The sequence below is a fragment of the Phocoena phocoena genome, chromosome 9, assembly GCF_963924675.1.
Source record: "Phocoena phocoena chromosome 9, mPhoPho1.1, whole genome shotgun sequence".
NCBI classification, from domain to species: domain Eukaryota; kingdom Metazoa; phylum Chordata; class Mammalia; order Artiodactyla; family Phocoenidae; genus Phocoena; species Phocoena phocoena.
The window spans coordinates 78,165,732-78,186,619 of record NC_089227.1 but is presented as its reverse complement, the minus strand read 5'-3'; the positions used below and the strand labels follow the sequence as shown (position 1 = coordinate 78,186,619).

Sequence of the window (20,888 nt, the reverse complement as noted above, 5' to 3'; positions counted from 1 at the left end):
TCCTCATCACTGTTGATAAGCAGGGTAACCCTGATTTGGAAACTTCCCTACATCTGTAACATGGCGTTGCTGCCACAGAAGTTCTGTCGTCTTTGAACACCTCCCAACTTACGGCGCCTTTTTCAGAATTCCTTCTCTGAATTCACTTGACCTCATTTCCACCACTTGCTCTTTGTTCTCATTCCAAGCCTAGTTTCCCTTAACCATCCTTTCCAAGCCCATCTCATCTTCTCCAACTTTAGCCTACAGCCAGTTGCAAGCCATTTTAGTCCTACTCTATCTACGAAGTGCTACTGAATTCCTTGACTTCCAGACTTTTTTTCTGTAGTACCATTTGCCTACCCTGAGTCATCTCTACTGATTTCCACCAGATCTTTACTTCTATTTAAGAATCCTTTATTAATCTCAACTCTTTTTTATATTCCCCATAGAGCAGTACTTCTCAGCGTTGGCTGCATGTCAGAATCACCTGAAGGGCTTTGAAAATGCTCAGTGCCCTTGCTGCACCCAAGACCTCTGGGGTGGGGCCCAGGCACCTGGTATCCAGGTGTTTCCAATGTGCAGACAGGATTGAGAACCACTGCCATAGGGCTCTTCCAAAGAGTCTTTACATTAGTCAAGTTCTATCCTCTGATCCCTTCAGCTTTACTGGTTTTCACCTTCCTGAAAAATATAGGTAAAAATCTAAATATCAAGTTATAAAGGGTTACATTTCATGGAGAGGAATTGTTAAAGGCTTCTGGGAGTATGAAGGAGTGGATTTCAACTGGAAAGGCAAGGAACGCTTAAATAAGAAAATAACATTTGAAATGGAGCTACTGGATTGGGACAGAGGGCATGCTCATGGAGGGAACAGTGAATAACAGTGTTTTTTAAAGAAGTTTTGAGTGTCATGTAGAATTTTGGTTTAGGAAAATGAAGACCGGGAATTTTGCGGGTAGTTGCAATAATCCAGGAGTTGATAAGATGAAAATATGAACGAAAACAGTGATGGGTGAATTGGGTGAGATGAATAGAAGGTGGGTCATGTCCAGGGTAATGTTCTTTGATCTCATTTTCTGATAGGAATTTTCCACTTCATTTCTTACTGACCACAGTCACAGTGGTTTGAAAACTTGCCTGTACCTGTAGCTTTCATCTTCAGTTTAGCAACACATAGTGGATACAGAAGAGAAGGGTATGGGTCAGAAGGAGTTGAGAAAAAGAGTCAAGGATGACTCCTTGGTTTCTGACCTGGGCCAGTAGGAGGTGATGGTGTCATTCATTGAGGTAGAAAATACAGTTAGATGAAGCAAGTTTAGGGTGGAAGGGGAGTTCCAATTTTTAGTATGCTGAATTTGAGGAACCCAAAGAACTTATAGGTGCTGTTCATTACACAGCTGAAAGTATAAGTCTGTGCTAACTAAATGAGATACTTGGAACAGTATAGCAAAAGGCAGTACTTAGTTGTTGTAATTTATTAACAAGAATTCACATTAATTGTAATTTACTATTATGTGAAATTTAATGTTACTATTTTGGACCCGTATCTCCAATTACAAAGTTGTGTGACTTTTTCTCTCAAACGTGTAGCAGCCTGAGTGAAGCTGATGATTGTAAAGGTGGCAATGAGGTGGCTGTGGAAAATAACAGCTGCAGTATACCTGTTATATGCACTTAACAGCTGCAGTATACCTGTTATATGCACTTAACAGTAGAAAGCCACTTAGTCCTAACAGCATCTCTGAGGTAGATGTTATTAGTACCCCCATTCTTTAGATGAGGAAACTGAGACCCAGCCAGGCTAAGTAACTTGCCCAAAGTTAAACAGCCAGTATGTGGCAAAGCCTGTATTTGAACTTGGTCTGGTTCCACAGCTCCTGGTCTTAACCACTACACTGCAGGTAGCTTGGAAAGCTACTTTTTAAGTAAAGGAGAAAGTGTTCAGGTAAGTCTCATGTTGAGGACTTCAAGGATGAGGCCTTGGAAGAAAAATGCCAGCTAGAGGTGTTGAAAGTGCTAGCAGCAGGATGGTTAAAGCAGTAACTCCTGAGATCTCAAAATAAATAATTAGGAAAGAGGAGTGTGGGCAGGGGAGGGTGTGGGTAGGGTGTGTCTGAGTGAGGGAAGAAGGACGGTCAAGCTCTAGGAAAGGATACTTCCATTTAGGAGGTACTGATTCTGGAATTGGTAATTCTCTTGTGTAAAAACTTCAGTCAGAGGGGTTCTATAGAGCCTTCCTTTCCTCTGAAGTTGGAAAGGGGCAAAAAGTAATTTTTATAATTCTCTTAATATAGCAGTTTGTTTTAAAAGTTCAGGCCTAGGAAGCACAGTTGCCTATTGAAAAGAACACCAAGCCTTTATGTCAGATGGCTTGCACATTCATATCCTTGCCCCAGGGCAGAGCATCTCGGAACAGTGGTCCTCAGACCGGCAGCATCAGCATCGCCTGGACTTGTTGGAACTGCACATTCTGAGACCCCACTGCAGACCTGTGGACTCAGGAACTCTGGAGGACCCAAGAGTCTGTTTTAACAGGTCTTCTAGCTGATTCTGATGGATCTTCCAGTTTGAGAACCTCTTCTGTCGCAGAGGGTCACTTCATTTTCACAGAAGGATGCATCATACGGTTGTAATCAGAAATAGCGTAAATGAAAATAAGTGTGAATTTTAAAGCATGACGCAAATAATAGTTGCTGTTAAGTTTTCTAGAGACACATTTAGGCATATTTCAGGTATCCAGCTGCTCTGATTTATGCATGGCTTGTGCATTAATGCTTGCTCCTTTTCTCTCCCGGTTCTGGTTTCTCTGCCACCACTATCACATTGCCAAGGGAGTTGTGAGGAGATGAATAGATTTTAAATGGTTTATGAATTTCAAAGCACAAGGATAGAAAAAAACCTGAGAAGCAGAAACAGCTTAGGGCAATCCATGCACTGGACTGAGCAGTCCGCGCTGGAAAAGGATACTGTTTAATACCACCTATTCACTAAAGGTCTGAAAATAACTGAACATACTAAAATGGTGGGCTGTAGATGAAATTCAAAAAAAGAATCATGTAGGGGCTTCCCTGGTGGTGCAGTGGTTGAGAGTCCACCTGCTGATGCAGGGGACACGGGTTCGTGCCCCCGTCCGGGAAGATCCCACATGCCGCAGAGCAGCTGGGCTCGTGAGCCATGGCCACTGAGCCTGCGTGTCTGGAGCCTGTGCTCCGCAACAGGAGAGGCCACAACAGTGAGAGGCCCGCATACCGCAAAAAAAAGAAAAAAAGTAAATTCCTCGGTTTGTATCCGTAAAACCAGCTTCACAAACACTGGAGGGAGACTCAGTTTACTATCTTTAACATTGTAGCTGAAAGTAAGTACAAGAGGAGGACCATCGAGCATCTAAGCAGGCCATCTTAAGGTGTGTGGCCTTTCCTACTGCATTAATAGCAGCGTTGCTTCTGTAACCAGAATTGCTGTCCTTTTCTTCACATTAATGGTGAGATTTTATTTATGTGGCAAATTCATTGATGAATCATTTCATGCATTCATTCATTAAATATTGGTTTGCCCTGGAAATACAGGGGTGAATAAACCCAATGCCCTCATGGAGCTTACTTTCTACTTTCTAGTGGAAATAAATTATATTAAAAAAATTTAATTTATTGAATAGTTATAAGTGCTGTGTTGAAAAACAAAACAGGATGGAAACTTGTCAGAGGCAGAGTTGCAGTTTTAAATAGAGAAGGCTTTGTCAAGAAGATGAACAGCTGGACAAAGGCCTGAAAGGAGCGAGGGCCCTGTGCTAGAACACAGAGAAAACCTGGGGCGTGTGTCAGGAGAGCCCTCACGTTGGTGAGGGCGCCCTGTCATCTGAGGAGTGTTTAACCTGGAAGGTTGAAGACAGTGTTAGCTGACTTGAACACCTGAAGAATGGCCTGGGGAGAATTTAGATTGTCTCTTCTCTTGCAGGGGTTACAAGTAGGTAAGAGAGTGACAGCTACAGGGAGAGTGTTGCCCCCTGGAAACAAAGACCTTTCAGGTAGTGGGTCCTGCCCATAGGCCATTGCCTCCGAGTGCCAAGAGTTTCTCTTCCCTAGAGGAGTTCGGTGGTTTGGACGTCATTTTGATGGTAGTGGCGGCGGCGGTGGTGAGGGAATTCAGGCTTGGGAAGGGTGACTGGATTTATACCTTTGAAGTCTTGCACAATCCTGAGAATCCCACGTGGAGATTAAAATCATTGTTACTCCACCCATAGTTGCCATCTGGTGGAAACACACATAACTACAAGGTATCGTTCAACAGATATTTAGTGAGAGTCATCATAAGCCAGGGAAATGTAGTTCAAAAGGTTTGGGGTTTATTTTTCTCTGACTTAACAGAATGTTTGCTTTTAAGATTGATTTACTTTCCAGAAATTCTTTTTTCATTTTGGAACTTTGCTTGTAGGCTCTTGGCTTATCAGGAGCAAACCACTCGCAATCCTCAAGATTCATGTTTTACAAACCTTCCATCTGAAAGGACAGTAGCTCATTCTCTGGTATGCTGATAGTGTTGTGGAAAATATAATTTGATTTTTAGAAATATCTGCTCCCAATTTCTGTGTCAACATTAGGACATCATCCATCTTCTCAAAAAAAAAAAGTTTAAGATGATGTATCTGCAGCCATGGACCTGTATTATTTTCAATCCATTGTGGATTATTTTGTAAAAACACAAGATCATGCATTTCGCTAATTCTGAAATGTATAGTGAAAATAATTTGGACTGATGGAGGGGACGGATAGTTATGTGAAAGAAAAACTTGAGTAAAATGTTATTTGTGGAATCTAGGTTGAAGGTAAATGTCGGAACAGAAGAGATTGTTTGCTGTGGGTTTTAACTTGATGATTTCTTCACATTTGATAAAGGAATAGGATCAGTTAAGTCATGATTTTCAAACCACTACCAACTTTTTTCAGCTTTTCTGTATGTTTGGACATTTTCATAACAAAATACTGGTACAAAATCATGTATTGGGGTGTCATGGCAATGTCACATCACTGCAAGTTTCTACAGACATACTCTGTACTTGTCAGGGGACAGGTTACAATCCGTGGCATTGGTCCACGGATCACACTTCGCATAACTGATTAAAAGCTTATTTTACTGTATTATTTCATATAATACTCAAAAAAACTGTTGGAGAAAAGGGATATAATTCCTATTCCACCAGTGGCAAAACTGACCGAGAACAGTTGAGTCTCTCAGCTTGTGTCACACCTTGAACGCTCAGGTCTGATTTCCTTCCAGGTTTTGGTACATTCTTTCCTCGTCGAGAGGAGCAGTGCAGGGTGAGGTGAACAGCATTACACAGCCGGGGTTGGAATATTGTAAAGGTGGAAACAGCACATTTTCTTCCATACAATAAAGATAAATGATTTTAGGGATTTACTGAACATTAGATAGTATAAGACTGTAAATGTAATATACATTTAAAAAATTTACTTTCTGTATCATAATGAGGGCAAACTGCGCCCCCCCAAACAAACAAAAAACCTCTTCATAGAATAGGCAGAACAAGGCAGCCCAACCCAGGAACTTGCAGAGTTTTCTAAAATTTTCTATAATACCATGAAACATCGAATGAAATAGGGGAAGGGTGAGGGGATTGATTAGGAGGGGGTGATGCCTTCTTTCACTTTATGTATGCATATAGAAATTGACTTCACAAATTTACATTCATCATGCTCCCTTTTCCACTGTGAACATGATCTTTTTTTCCCGTTAAGACTTTCAGTCTGTGCAGATTGGAAGCCCAGCTAGTGCTCAGTGATCGTGCTTCTCTGTTTAGATTTGTGCTCGGAGTGAGTGGTTTGGTAAATCCTTCAGTTTCTGGCTCTGTAGTTACAGGGTTAAGGAGAATTTGCCATCGGCTTAGGGAGATTGAGTTGGAAGATATCTATAAAGGAAGACTAAAGGGTCTGCTATTAGCTAATATTAGAAGAAAAAAGCTTTATAAAAACCTTGTAATATTGATGATGGGAAGAGCATGTGTATTTTTTTTCCCAAAACAATGGTTTTATACTTCTCAAATCACATTTATGTTCATTTGGATGTAAACTCGCCTCAATTCCTACCCGCAGATAATGCGAGAAGCCTTTGGTAGTTTAGGGGGTTTAGGTTTGCTTTAAGGGCTTTAGAGTTGATATAAGGGATTTAGATAAGTTATAAGGCAGGGTCTTTTGTGAGCACCTGCTTCCTAGTTTACACATAAAGGTCTAGACATATCACAAAGGTCTAAACACATATCATATGTTTTTTTTTAAAGATTGCTATCAGTTTTAAGGTATGATTTCTTAACATTTGACAAGGGAATGGGAGTGGTTAAATCTGGTTTATAAACCTTGGGAATTCATGGATTTAAAAAAAAAAACACCAATGTCAAATATAGCCTCTTAGTTTTTTGCCGAGAAAGATCGTTAACCACTACAACAAAAAAACTAACCCACAGTCTATTGTTAATAACATTGTATTACTTAGAAGTGACTTGTACATACGATTTCTACTGTTAAAATATGGAGGAAATTTAGCTTTATTAGAATTATTTTGTAATCTTTATGTTCATTTCTTTACATTGAATCAGTGAAAACCTCATCCCACACTGGTCAAAACTCTCCCCCCCCCTTTCGGATTTAATAACTTTCCAAAATCCATTACGACTGTAAGAACCTCATTATTTTCTGTAAAATTTGAATATCCAATGATACCAGACCCTGCAGAAGCTTTAAAGGTGCAGTTCTAATGCAGTTCATAGTCTAAGCAGGGGAGAGATACAGTGATGCTGTACAGAATTTGCTTGCTTGAGGACAGGTATATTTCATACCTTCAGAGAGGATGGGAAGTGCTAAGAAGGCACAGGATGAAGACCTGGCATAAGCTGGGGAAGGTGTCACAAAGGAGCAGAGGATAACAGGAGTGCATTCGGCCTCCTCGTTCTCTTCATTCTGCCGGCTCCTTGCTCTATCCCACTCAGTTTAATGAGCCATAAGTTGATCAGTCACCACACTTGATTGCATGGTCTGGGCTTAGATTTTCACTCCTATACAATCTGGCTGTGTGACCTCAGACAAGTGTCTTTACCTCTCTGTGCTTCTGTGTCTTACCTTTAAAACAGATACTAACACCTACCTTATGTGTTTGAGGGTTAATATATATAAAGCCCCTAGAGTAAATTTTAGCTGTTTTCAAAATGCAGTCTTTATCATGTGACTCTCTGACAAATATTTGGGTGGCATTCCCTGCTCTGGGGATAAAGACCAGATACCTTTCCAAGGCTTATAAAGCCTGTCCCTTCTCTCCAATCTCTTCTCACACCACTATAGCCTCATTCCCTTCACTGAAGCCCGCCGAGACCAGCCGTGTCCCACCCTAGCCCATGGTCCCTTGGTCTCCCCTCGTTTTCCAACTGATTCCTCTTGGTCTTCATACCTCCATTGACCTCCTCAGATAGATGCAAAGTCTTGCTACAGACTCTTACGGTGCCAGAAATGCTCAGTAGTATACATCAAGCTGCAGTCATTTTAGTTCGTGTAGTTTGTTTCTTCCACTCTTAAGTTCTGTGAAGGCAGCAAACCCATGTCATTTTGCTCACCAGTAAATCCCCAGCACTGAGCACATTGCCCAGCAGGGAATATGTTTTGCTAAATATTTATGGAACAAGTGGATGAGGTACAGTAAGGAGGAGGAAGCTTGTAGAGAATGTCAAAGGCTAAACAAGCGGTTCCCTTTATTGGAAGAGAAAATATGTTCTCAGGAGCAGTGGAAGAGAAGGCTGGAAAGGTAGGTTGAGGGGGACTTGGGTGGGTGAAGAGACCGGCACAACAGGGTGCCAACAGGGAATATAAGCCATTGACTGGCTTTAGGCCTGCGAAGTGAACAATAGGAAATACTGGTATTTATGTCGGAAAACTGGGAATTATTTGATATCTAGTAAAATCAAATTCATTCTTACAAAAAAATCGATCATGAATTGATGGCACCTGAAAAACAGTTTAAGAAACTGTTTCTCCATGGGCCGCATAGATTATTCGAATCATTAGACAGTATTTTATTTGTCATTATTCAGGAGAAAAAGGCGTCTCTTTGAAGTGGGGCTCTTGTACTTTCTCGGCGTTTTCCTATCTGAACACACCTTGGCGGCCTTCCCAGGAACCATGTCATAGATGACCACAGTGATTTGGCAAGCAGATAATGTTTTTCTCATCGTATACAATCCTTTTGAGTCAAAGAAGCAATGCATGTTTCAGATCAAAAGCAATATGTGAACAATGAGTACTGTTGTAGAAAAGTGTATTTGAGGTTTTATTTGGACAGCTGAGCAGACTCACCCTTTGCAGACACAGCTGCTTGTTGCAGTCACCACATTTCAATTGTGTTATTAGTTCACCATGACTTTAAGCTCTTCAGTAACTTCTTTGGTCTCTAAGCTGAGCAGGTGAATGGGAAGGGTGGCAGTTGGTGGTTCTCAGAGGGCCCACGTACAAGTTAAAACCCAGTAAAATGTGGAGAAAGGTAGCATGTGTGGTGTATTATTTTTCTGATGTCCGGATGGTAACTCCCCACCCTCACCCTGCCACGCCAGGTGTGTGTTCAGTTGGTTGTATATTCAGTGGCCTTTTCACAGGGAGGTCACTGATGGGTAATTCCACATGTGTTGGCCAGCACCCAGCAAAATACATGGTGTGCAGGGGTGAACCCTTGGTAGGAGTGGGGTATGGTGGGGTGGAAGAGTGCGTAAGGAGAATAAAGAAATGCTGCTTCTGGGATTCAGTCTCTGTTCTCCCAATAACTTTGTGATCTTGGGCTAGTCACTTCTCAGCCTGACCACTTCATCTGTAAAAGAGAATGATAATGGAGAAAGGGACAGGGTGATGATGAGGATGAAAGGAGATAATATATGAAGAGCTCTAGGGAGACAGAATATCTGCTCATTGGTGGGTGTGTTGATATGCTAAGTTCCCGTGGCCGCTTCTGCACCAGGATGGCCCCCTGTTATGTGTTCTCCGGACAGAAGTTCACTGAGGATCCTGGGGCCTAGAGCAGAAAGCTGGCGTATGTGCACGCTCGGCTTGGAGAGCGGCATCTAGGACTAGCCTTTGCACGTGGTCACACTTTACCCGCCTTTAACTTGCTAGCTGTTCTTATGAAAGGACACAGGGTTAAGACAGTTGGTATCTAATGAGACTAAATCCATCATGGTTACAGTTTCATAACTGATAACATCTGAAAAATTAAAAACTGTCATCTCTGCAAGAACAGCACAGATGGAGAATTAGACAGTATTACGTTTTTAGATAATAAACATCTTATTTTTCTCACAAAACTAGTTCTCTGTGGCATCACTCATCGTGCCTCCTTCCCTCTGAGATATCTTTTCCCTCTCCCGTTCATATGGGCAAGGTTCATGTCCTATATTTTCTTCTGTAAGCAAGTAACTGAAACTCAGTAAACCATACTGGTTAATTGTTTAAATTATGCAGTTGCATGGAGGGGGAGATACAGTGGTGAATGAAACAGTCTTTGGCTTCATGGAGCTTACTGTCTAGTGAGTAAAAAGTAAGATGGTAATAGAATTTGCAGTTAAGTATTACAGTTACAAAGTGACTTTAAAGGAAAAAGAAAGGGTGCTAGGATTGCATACAGACAACATAGGATATGGCCGATTCAAGGTGATTCGGGGAATCACTGAGGGTCAACTGAGCAGGGATCTGAATAGTTGCTAGGAGGTAAGTTGGTGGTGGTGAGATGGACAGTGTGAAGTTTTTGAAAGAAGGATGGTGGAGGGCGGGGCATGGAGATTGAGAGAGAGAGATTTGTGATGAAGCCAGAGTGATAGGTAGTTTAGAGCCAGTTGAAGTGTAGGGCCTCAGAGGCCTTGCTGATGACTTTTGGTGGAAAGTCAGCAAAGAATTTTTAAGCTGGAGAAGAATTTAAACGGCCAGGTTTAAAAAAAAACAAAGATTGATACTAGTGAAGAGGATAAGTTGGGGAAGATGAGAGTAGAGTGGCTATCAGGGAAATTTCTAAGGCAGGAAGACCACTTAAGAGGCTGTTGTTCTTAGCCAGCTGAGTCACAGTGAGGGGCAGGAACAGCTTCTGTGGGGTGTGAAGAAGTGTGGAAGGATTTCAGAGGAATTCCAGGGTGAGCAGGACCAGCAAGGTCTAGGGACAAGTTGTATGTTGGGAAATAAACATGGAGGAGATGGTGGAGTTGAGAATGGTTTCCAGGTCTCTCCAGGAGGGAAATAGGTATTGATACTCATTGAAGCAGGTAAGCAGGAGGTCGAGCAAATAATGGGAGGAGTCATGAATCCCGTTTGAAATTTGTTAAGTTTAGGGTGTCAGTGGGACGTGTCAGAGCTGATGGGTGGTATTGGAGATGCAAGTCTGAAGCTGAAGTGAGATTAGGAGGGGTTGGTGGATCACCCTTTGTGATGGTGTTAGGATTGGGAACACGTGCAAAGTGGAGCCCCTCAGACCTAACGATGGTTGGGATGGAACCTTAGCGAGGACACAGGGAGGAACAGCCTTCTGATGATGGTAGCCCTTCCTTTCTCCTCCACATCTAGGGCCAGGAGGGCTGTTCCTCATTCCTGCTTTCAGATTATTGCTCTTCCTCCCTCAGGCGAAATCTCTTTTGCCTTCTGGAGTGCATTCCTGTTCACTGTTACCACTTATTACACTTCCAGTTTTTCGGTGTTTATCCATCTCCTGGTTCCTCTCCCATGGGCATCCATATTTTAGGAAGCCTGTGATCCAGGTGCCTGTCTAAATTCTCTTCTTTAGCCTGAGAGGATTCAGTGTCTATAGATAGTCATCACTTTTTTCAACAAACCTTTATTGATCCCTTACTATAGACAGGCACTGTGTTAGGCACTGGGTTCACTAGAAAACAAGACAAAGTCACTGCTCTGGTGGCTCTTGTATTTTGGGGAGACAGACCTACAGTAAATACATATCTGGTAGTGCTGTGTGCTAAAAAGAAAAACAGCAAGATAAAAGGGTGTGATGGGGCTTCACTGGTGGCGCAGTGGTTGGGAGTCCGCCTGGTGATGCAGGGGACACGGGTTCGTGCTCTGGTCCAGGAAGATCCCACATGCCGCGGAGCGGCCACGCCCGTGAGCCATGGCTGCTGAGCCTGCATGTCCGGAGCCTGTGCTCCGCAACGGGAGAGGCCACAACAGTGAGAGGCCCGCGTACTGCAAAAAAAAAAAAAAAAAAAAAAAAGGGGTGTGATGATGAATAGGGGGAAGGGGTGGGGCTGGTACTGACACCCATGTGAAGTAAGAACGTAAACCATGTGGATATATGACATGAATGATAGAATACAGTGTAAACCATGTATTATCTATCGCTGTGTAACAATTTATCCCAAAACATAGCAGTTTGAAACAGTAAATGCATGTTATCTCACATGCATTTCTCAGGATTAGGAATCTGAGAGAGGCTTGGCTGGATGTTTCTGCTCCGGGTCTCTCGTGAAGTTGCAATCAAGCTGTCTGCTGAGATCACACTCGTGGCTCAGTCAGTCATGAATTTGCTTTCCAGTCCACTCCCCGTGTTTCTGGGCTGACCTCAGTTCATTGAGGGCTGTTAGACGAGGGCTTCAGTACCTCGCGTCACAGCAGCTTGCACCCCCCGGGCATGTGATGGGAGAGTGCACTGCAGGCTTCCACAGACTAATCTCAGAAGTGACGTACCATCACTATTTTCTGTAATCCGTACCATAAGCTGCCTCTCTTTCCTGACTTGCCTCCCTCGTTGCCTACATGTCGTTTCCCAGTTCAGCTTTTTGCCTTCCTCTCATTTCCCTTTTCATCCAAGCTTTCTAGAACAGTTCATATTGGGTTGGCCGTTTATTTGGGTTTTTCCATAAGACGTTACGGAACATCTTATGCAACGTCTTATGGAAAAACCCGAACGAACTTTTTGGCTAACCCAATATTTGCCGTCTTAACTTTATTACAACTTGTCCTTTTCTCCTTCCGCAGATCAGTTCCTACTCTTTACCACTCTACTATCTTCTCTGCCAAAGGTGACCAGATGGTGGTAGAGACAATCAAATTTCTGCTGATTTCCCTTGTGGTACTTGATTCTCTTTCTCTCAGGACTGTCTCTCCCCTCTTGATTGCTAATGTGTCATATTTTTCCTTCTGCTTCTGACGCTACCAGCCTGCCCTGGATCCAGTTCTTCTGCCAGCTTTGTAAATATAGGTATTTCATGGAGTTTTGTTCCTCACTCTGTTTTTACTATACTTGGTCTTCAAAGCTGACCTCTACCAAAACTAAACCAGTAATCCAGGACCATGCCCCCCATATACCCACCACCATTTACAAGCAACACACACACGCACGCGCGCGCACGCACGTCATTCCACCTGTGTTCTTTAATTATTTTTAGCTAGTGGAATCCAGACACCCCAGTAAAAACTGTGAATCATATTTTCCCTGCCTTTACACATCCTGTAACTCAGCAGGATATGTTGATTGTCGCCCAGCTGTCTCTCCTCTGCCTCTCTCTCTTTAGCCCATGAATTGCCCTAGATGAGGCCCTTACTGCTTTTCACCTGGTCTCCAGATAGCTGATCCCAATCTCTGTTCTGGTCAATCGTCATCTACCCTTGACGCCGCCACCAGTTACTTGTCTAAATCATGCTTCTTAGTATTTCAGCACCGAGGTTACCTAGCCATCATCGACTCCTGACCCACCGGCAGAGCTCAGATTCCTTGCTTGGCACACACTGCATTTGGCCACCTGGTCTCTGTTGATTGGCACAGCTTGTGTTCCATTCACCCTTATATTTGATGCTCTTGAAGTATAAAAATTCTTATGTTTCCTTCAAAAGGTCATGCGGTTTTATGCTTCTTGCTTTTTACCTCTTTTATTTTCCTGAAACGTATTTTCTTCTCCCTTTTCCCCTTACTCACCCCACAGGTCATTCAAATCATGGGTTCTTTGTCCTGTTCCCCTGTCCTCCCTAACCTTGCCCGCCAGATAACAGAGTTAGTAACTTCCTTTTCTTTCCCCCCACCTTTGCATAGGTCTCTATGATTGCTCCCACCCTCTGTTTTATTGTGTATCCTGTCTCTCTCAGGTGGTGTGAGCTGTTTGAGGGCAGGGTCTTTGGCTCATTTGTCTTTATGTCCCCAACACTTAGCAGAATGCCTGACATGTTGTTACCACTTAGTGAATGTTGATTAAATAACATGCAATTGGACTGAGTTAGTATGGCTTTAGGTATGGTTTTACAGAGGAAATTAAGACTCCAAAAACCTAAGTTCATCAGCGCCCTTGCTTCAAAAACACTGTTTGGTTACTTGGTAGAATTTAGCACTGACAGAAGAGGTTGAAAAAAATGAAATGCCTCCTAACTTAGAGTATTAGATATCAAGCAATTAAAAGGTTTTCTGAAGCCAGTTGTAAGGCATTTATGTTGTGCTTTAAAAACATCTTGCCTTTCCAGCTTTATACAATTACCAAATTTTTAAAAGTTGTTTCAGTTTCAAATATTTTCTCTTAGATATAGTGTCCCATGCAGCATTTCAGTATTTCTGTATCACGGTGCAATCTGGAGACAGAAACCACACGATAATCGATCAGGGAAAATTTATTATAAACAAATGAGGGGTTGGCTACGATGGGCAACTAAAGAATATAGGAGTAGCAGATACAGGGAGCAGAGCACCCAAGGAAGGAGCAAATCTGAAAAGCGTGGGATCCAGACCTCACCGGAGAAGATGTGGCGTATCCTGCCAGATGGCAGACAAGTTCACTGCAGTGCCGCACCGGCAGGATTCACGGGAGCCTGCCTTCTGCAGTGCTGCACTGCAGAACTGCCCGGGAATCTGCCAGTGTAGGCGCGCCCTGCGAAGCCATCCTTGGGGTCTGCAGAGACGCTGCCCCGGGGGTGGGTGCCACGTGCCTCCAGGTATAAGAAGAGAACCGGGAACCAGGGCCCTTCCTCCTCCAGTGTCCCTCCAGCACCCTCTAAAACTGTACCAGTGGCAAGGCCACAGGAAGACAGCCCTGGAAAGCAGTGGACTGACGACTGGCGCAGTCCGCCCCCTCTGACTCCTGAGCCTCCGTACGTTCCCATTTAACAAGATACAGCTGTAACAGAAATTAGAAAAATTATGTCCGTATAACATTTATCTTGAAGCCTAGTGCCCAACGAGAGTAGTGCAATTAGATGAGGATGAGAAAGAAGATGGAGAGACCCCTATGTGTTTAGAGGTAGTTAAATGGCATTTTTAGATAAAATATTAAATATCTAAATTTTATTTTCCTTCATCTAAATAAATTAAAGACACTATTCTTATACTTGGGGCTTAAGAATTAGTTTTGGCTTAGAAACATAAAAAATAAGAGTCTTTTTGACTGTAATTGAGCCACAGCTAGTAAAAAGAGAGGAAGTGCTGGGTCTATGTGTCACGCATGTTTGCCTAGTGTAAAATTCACCACTCCTAATTCAGTACATTAGTTAACCAAAATATTCAAGAGTCAGGAATCCCCTCTGGCCATTGAGCAAAGATAGGAAACAATATTTTGTATGCATGGTCTGAAAAGAGGAGAAATTAAGTGGGGAGAAGGTTTGGGACCTGGTAGCTGAGATGCCAGTCGCTGGGACAAATGAAGCTGCTTTGCACAGACCACACGTGCTGTTTGCCCACGTGCAGACGGACATGATAGTAGCATTAGAGCAAGTAGTGGGGTCATAATTTGGGAGTACCTCAGTATCATGAGTCAGTTCTTAGGGAAAAGACTGACATGAATTTTTGTTCCATAAGCCTTAACAACGGATATAACTCATGGGGGCTGCATTAAATAGTCCTACGGTTTCTTTGGAAGGAGTTTTTGTTATTATAGGAAGAAAACAGGAATAAAATCAGTCTCATATGACCCCTAGAGGCTTCTTAGGAATATTGATGACAGAATCGATGTTTCATGAATCTTGGCCAATACTTGTCTGTGACTTAGAAGAAAGGAGAGATTCGAGGCCAAGTCTGATGTCCCTTGCACAGTATGACCTTATTACTTATTACCCACCTCTTCCTACCCATTTCAAAACTGTCTCTCTCCCTGGTTGTCATTGTTTGTGCTTTATTTCTTACTTGATATTAGCGGACAGCTAAAAGTTTTAGAGTTTGCTTTTTCATCATCGATTTTTCCCAGCTACGAGAAGTGTGTGAGAAGTTGGGGAGGTAGTGAAGTCAGGGGTGGGGACAGGTGTACCCTCCAGCTGTGGAGTAGTTTTGATTAACAGTTATACCCGGAGGGTATTGACTTGGATACTAGACTTACCACACTATTGGCCTTCAGATTTTCAGACAATAAGGGACCTTCCCCTTGCTGAAGAACTAACCAGAGCTCCCAAGTACACATAGGGAAGTTGGGTTCATATCTCCAATTACCTTTTCAGTCGACTCTTAAGGGTTTCAGTTGTAGAGATCCCCGTGACCTTCAGGTGGGGAGCGTGTAGGTCAAGGTTGGGTCATACAAGTTCCTCAAGACTCATTATTTTCTCTCCTAAACATTTCAAAATTTTAAGAGAGATGATTTGGAGCCTCCATTTTGTCATTAGTTAGTGCATATTATGAAACATTTGAACCGTTGTGAATGTTTGGTGTCATAACTCTTGGATTGCTAAAAGCAGTTGGTGTTAGTGTCCACGCCTAATTGTAAGTGGGTTTTTGTTTTCTTTTGTTGTTTTGTTTTCAGGTTTTTCTGAAGAGTGATCGAGTGGCCAGAATGGTTCAGAGCGGAGGATGTTCTGCTAATGACTTCAGAGAGGTGTTCAAGAAAAACATAGAAAAACGTGTGCGGAGTTTGCCAGAAATTGATGGCTTGAGCAAAGAGACAGTGCTGAGCTCCTGGATAGCCAAATATGATGCCATTTACAGGGGTGAAGAGGACTTGTGTAAACAGCAAAACAGAATGGCCCTGAGCGCTGTTTCTGAACTTATTCTGAGCAAGGAACAACTCTATGAAATGTTTCAGCAGATTTTGGGAATTAAAAAACTAGAACACCAACTTCTTTATAATGCATGTCAGGTAAGTGATCATGATATTTCCTATTCCCCTGACTCACAGAATGAACACTAAGTCTTTACAAGCCTATGAAGATGTACTTTACTTTCTCTAATCACTTTGTTTGAAAAGGTGAGTGAAATTGAATTTTAATATGTCAAATAATGACATTTGGAAGAAGCTTTGAAAGAATTATTTGATAGGAGAAGAATATCTGTGCATTTTATTCAGTAAGTAATTGTTCCATGTGCCCTATTTTAGGACATCAGATTTATACCTATTGGGTATGTATATGTGTATGGGGCATGCCTTGAGTAGTAAAGTGAAAATCGTCTGTTGTCTGAAGAAGCTTGGCACTTTATAATAAACAGGTATTCCTCACTGCAGAATAATTTTTCATAAAGGTATGATACTCATCTTCAGAGTTTTATGGAAGTGACTGAAATTTCAAAAATTTTTTCTTTAACCCAGCCAGATAGAAATGAATTCAAGAAGATTGCTAAACTACATAATTTAGAGGTGACAGAGTAAATAATATATTTTCTCTTCAGTTGTTATTTTAATCATACATATGAAAAACTAAATAAAATATCATGTTTGTTCTACATCTTTCATCTTTAGATCCTATGATTTGTCTAAATGTATTCCTCCCTTAGTTGTATTTTGTTTGCTTATTTTAGAGCTATAAATTATTTAACTGTGCCCTAATATACAATTTAAATTGCCAAAATTCTGGCATTTTAAAATTCCTGTGTTCATTAAGAGTCACACTTCTATAATGTACATATGTTTACATTTATTTTAAATCTTCTTGCAAATCTACTTCTCAATCTCTGTATTCTATGTGTATCATTTACTTTGCATTACTAATTTGTGAATCATTTCCAATGAATAAATTAGCAGAGTTAATTAATGGAAAAGCAATGTGGAACCTTAACCCTGTGAACAATTCATGCTTTCACTATAATTGATTTTACTGCATTATTAAACCAGGTGGTGGTTTTGATAGTATTGGAGGATGACTGTACAGCCGAAATCTTGCATTGTAAAAGAAACACAACTGGGACTTTCTGTTTTTAATGGAGCAGTAGCTCACTTGTATAGTTAAATATTGATGAACAAAATTTATTAGTAAAATTCAGATTCAGACATTGAGTAAATGTTTACCGAGTATTCAAGCCAAAAACTTTGCTAGGTGTTGGGGAAACCAACCTTAACTAAATAAAATATTTGTTCTCTATGTGCTGAAGTCTTAATAGAGCAGGTAGACCTCTAAAATAAGTTATTACAAATGCAGTAGAATTTATCCTGAATGTTACAGGGTCATAACATAAATTCCTGTGGACCTACGAGTTTATGTTTATTTACTCAAGATGTACTAAAATTAATCTTTTGTTTACTTTTAAAGATCACTTCTACAGCAAGGGTTTTGACCTCCTGGTTTCTGTCCTCTGTGATTTGGAACATATTGGGTTGGCCAAAAGGTTCATTCGATGTTTTCTGTCAGATGGCTCTAGTAGTGCTTAGTTGTCTTTAACTTCATTCCAAACAGTTTTGTTAGATTGTATTATGACAGCTGTCATAGCAGCATGCATTTTAAAAAAAGTATCAAAATTGGTGAATTTTTGTGTAGCCATTTTAATATCGAAGATGGAAGAAAAACACGTTTTCGGCATATTATGCTTTATTATTTCAAGAAAGGTAAAAAAGCAACTAAAATGCAAAAAAAGATTTGTGCAGCATATGGAGAAGGTGCTGTGACTGATAGAACGTTTCAAAAGTTTCGTGCTGGAGATTTCTCACTGGACGTTGCTCCACAGTCGGGTAGATCAGTTGGAGTTGATAGCGATCAAATCAAGGCATTAATTGAGAACAATGTTATACCACGCGGAGATAGCCGACATTCTCAAAATATCCAAATCAAGCATTGAAAGTCATTTACACCTGCTTGGTTATGTTCATCGCTTTGATGTTTGGGTTCCACATAAGCGAAAGAAACCTTCTTGACCATATTCCCGCATGCGAATCTCTACTTAAACGTAACAAAAACTTTTTGTTTTTAAAACAAATTGTGATGGGTGATGAAAAGTGGATACTGTACAACAATGTGGAATGGAAGAGGTCGTGGGGCAAGCGAAGTGAGCCACCACCAACCACACCAAAGGCCGGTCTTCATCCAAAGAAGGTGATGTTGTGTATATGGTGGGATTGGAAGGGAGTTCTCTATTATGAGCTCCTTCCAGAAAACCAAACGATTAATTCCCAACAAGTACTGCTCCCAGTTAGACCAACTGAAAGTGGCACTTGACGAAAAGCATCCGGCATTAGTCAACAGAAAACACATAATCTTCCATCAGGATAATGCAAGACTGCATGTTTCTTTGACGACCAGGCAGAAACTGTTACAGCTTGGCTGGGAAGTTCTTTTTTTTTTTTTTTTCAGATTTTTTTTTTTTGATCTGGACCATTTTTAAAGTCTTTATTGAATTTGTTACAATATTACTTCTATTTTCTGTTTTGTTTTTTTGGCTTCAAGGCATGTGAGATCTTAGCTCCCCGCCCAGGAATCGAACCCACACCCTCTGCACTGGAAGGTGGAGTCTTTAACCACTGGACCACCAGGGAAGTCCCTTGGCTGGGATGTTCTGATTCATCCGCCGTATTCACCAGACATTGTGCCTTTGGAGTTCCATTTATTTCGGTCTTTACGGGATTCTCTTAATGGAAAAAATTTCGATTCCCTGGAAGACTGGAAAAGGCATCTGGTACAGTTCTTTGCTCAAAAAGATAAAAGGTTTTGGGAAGATAGAATTATGAAGTTGCCTGAAAAATGGCAGAAGGTAGTGGAACAAAAACAGTGAATATGTTGTTCAATAAAGTTCTTGGTGAAAATGAAAAACATATCTTTTATTTTTACTTAAAAACCGAAAGAACCTTTTGGCCAACCCAATACCTCTAGTTCAAATCTCTATCTGTAATAATGGATTTATTTTTACCTTCAGTTCTATCAGTATTTGCCTCATGTATCTTGATGCTTTGTTAGGTTCATACACATTTAGCATTTAGCATTGTCATGTCTTTTTGTGAAATTAACCCCTCATATAAAGTCCCTCTAATATGGCTAATAGACTAATTAGTCTAATATGGCTACTTCAGCTTTCTTTTGATTATGGTTACCAGGGTGTATCTTTCTCCATCTGTTTCTTTTTAACCTGTCTGATTCTTTGTTTAAAGTGGGTTTCTTGTAGACAGCTGCATATTACCTCTGGTTTTTGTTTTTAATCCAGTCTGACAATTTCTGTCTTTTAATGGGTGTGTTTAGACCATTTGTATATAAAGTGATGTAGTTGGATCACATTCTGCAGTCTTTTTAAGTGTTGACTCTTCTTTGCATTTGTTCTTTGTCTCCCCTCCTTTTTCTGCCTTCTTTAATTTTAATTGAACATTTATATGATTCCATTTTATATTCTCTTTTGATGCACTACTTATCTTTTTTAAAAAGTGTGTTTAGTAGTTGCCCTAGGGCTTACAATATGTATTTTAAAATAATCTAAGCTTACCTTCAAATAACACTATAAGGCTTCAAGTGTCGTACAGCTCTCCCATAATAGAGAATTCTCAATTCCTCCCTCCCATCCCTTGTGAAATTTCTGTCATTCATTTCACTTATAATATGCTCTGTTTCACTTATTTCACTTATTTATGCTCTTTTCACTTATAATATGCTGTGTTCACCAAACATATCGTTACTACTCTTGCTTTAAACAGATAATTTTTAGATAAATTAATAAGAAAAGTAAAAGATATATATGTGTGTGTGTGTGTATATGTATATATATATATATAATTTCACCTTCATTTATTCCTTCTCTGACACTTTTCTTTCTTCATGTAGATCCACATTTCTGACCTACATCATTTTCCTTATCTGAAAAACTTCTTTGAACGTTTTTTGAAAGGCAGGACTACTGATAATGAACTCCCCCAGTTATTGTATATCTGATAAAGTCTTTATCTTTAAAGGATAATTTCATTAGATGTAGAGTTAGCTTTTTTTCTCTTTTAACATATTCTAAAGATTTCACTCCCTTTTCTTGCTTGTGTGGCTTCTGATGAGTAGTCCGATCAAGCTCTTATCCTCGATTCTCTGTAAGGTGTTTTGTTTGTTTTTTTGTCATCTGGCTTCCTTTAATAATTTCTCCTTGGCTTAGTTTTCTGCAGTTCAAATATGATATGCCTGGGTATGAGTTTTTTGATATTTCTCCTGCTCGGTATTTTCTGAGCCTCCTGAATTTAGGGGTTGGTGTGTGTCATTACATTTGGAAAATTCTCAGCCATTATTAATTCAAACGTTCCTTATATCCTATTCTCACCTTCTCCTGCCAGTATTTTAGTTATATTTGTTATGTCTACTTATGTTACTCATCACAGTTCCGGGATGTTCTTTTTATTTTTTTTGTTTGCTTTTTAGTTCTCTTTCTCTTTGCATTTCAGAGAGGGAAGTTTCGGCTGACCTTCAAGTGTCCTGATTCTTTGCTCAGAATCAGCAAGTCTGCTGATAAGCCCGTGGAAGGCATTGTTCCCGTCTGTTAGTGTTTTTGATTTCTAGCATTTCCTTTGATTCTTTCTTAGCGTTTCCACCTCCCTGCTTATATTATCCATCTGTTCTTGCCTGTTTTCAACTTTTTCCATTACAGCCCTTAATATATTATTAACGGTTACTTAAATTCCTTGTTAGATAACTACATCCATGTGACAACTTAATCTGGTTTGGATGCATGATTTGTCTCCACAGACTGTGTTCCTTTTTCTTTTTTTGCCTTTTGGCATGCTTTGTGACTTTTTGTTGAGAGCC

At 40.8% G+C, this 20,888-nt stretch overlaps 1 protein-coding gene across 13 annotated transcripts in view; it reads left to right on the top strand.

The window, feature by feature from the left end:
- The window catches only part of CADPS2 (calcium dependent secretion activator 2), a 492,820-nt gene that overhangs the window by 140,801 nt on the left and 331,131 nt on the right, over positions 1-20,888 (top strand). For all 13 annotated transcript variants that reach the window (XM_065883719.1, XM_065883723.1, XM_065883721.1 and 10 more), the window contains exon 3: positions 15,725-16,057. In XM_065883719.1, coding sequence (XP_065739791.1) covers positions 15,725-16,057 — 333 coding nt within the window. The remainder of the gene's footprint in view (positions 1-15,724; positions 16,058-20,888) is intronic.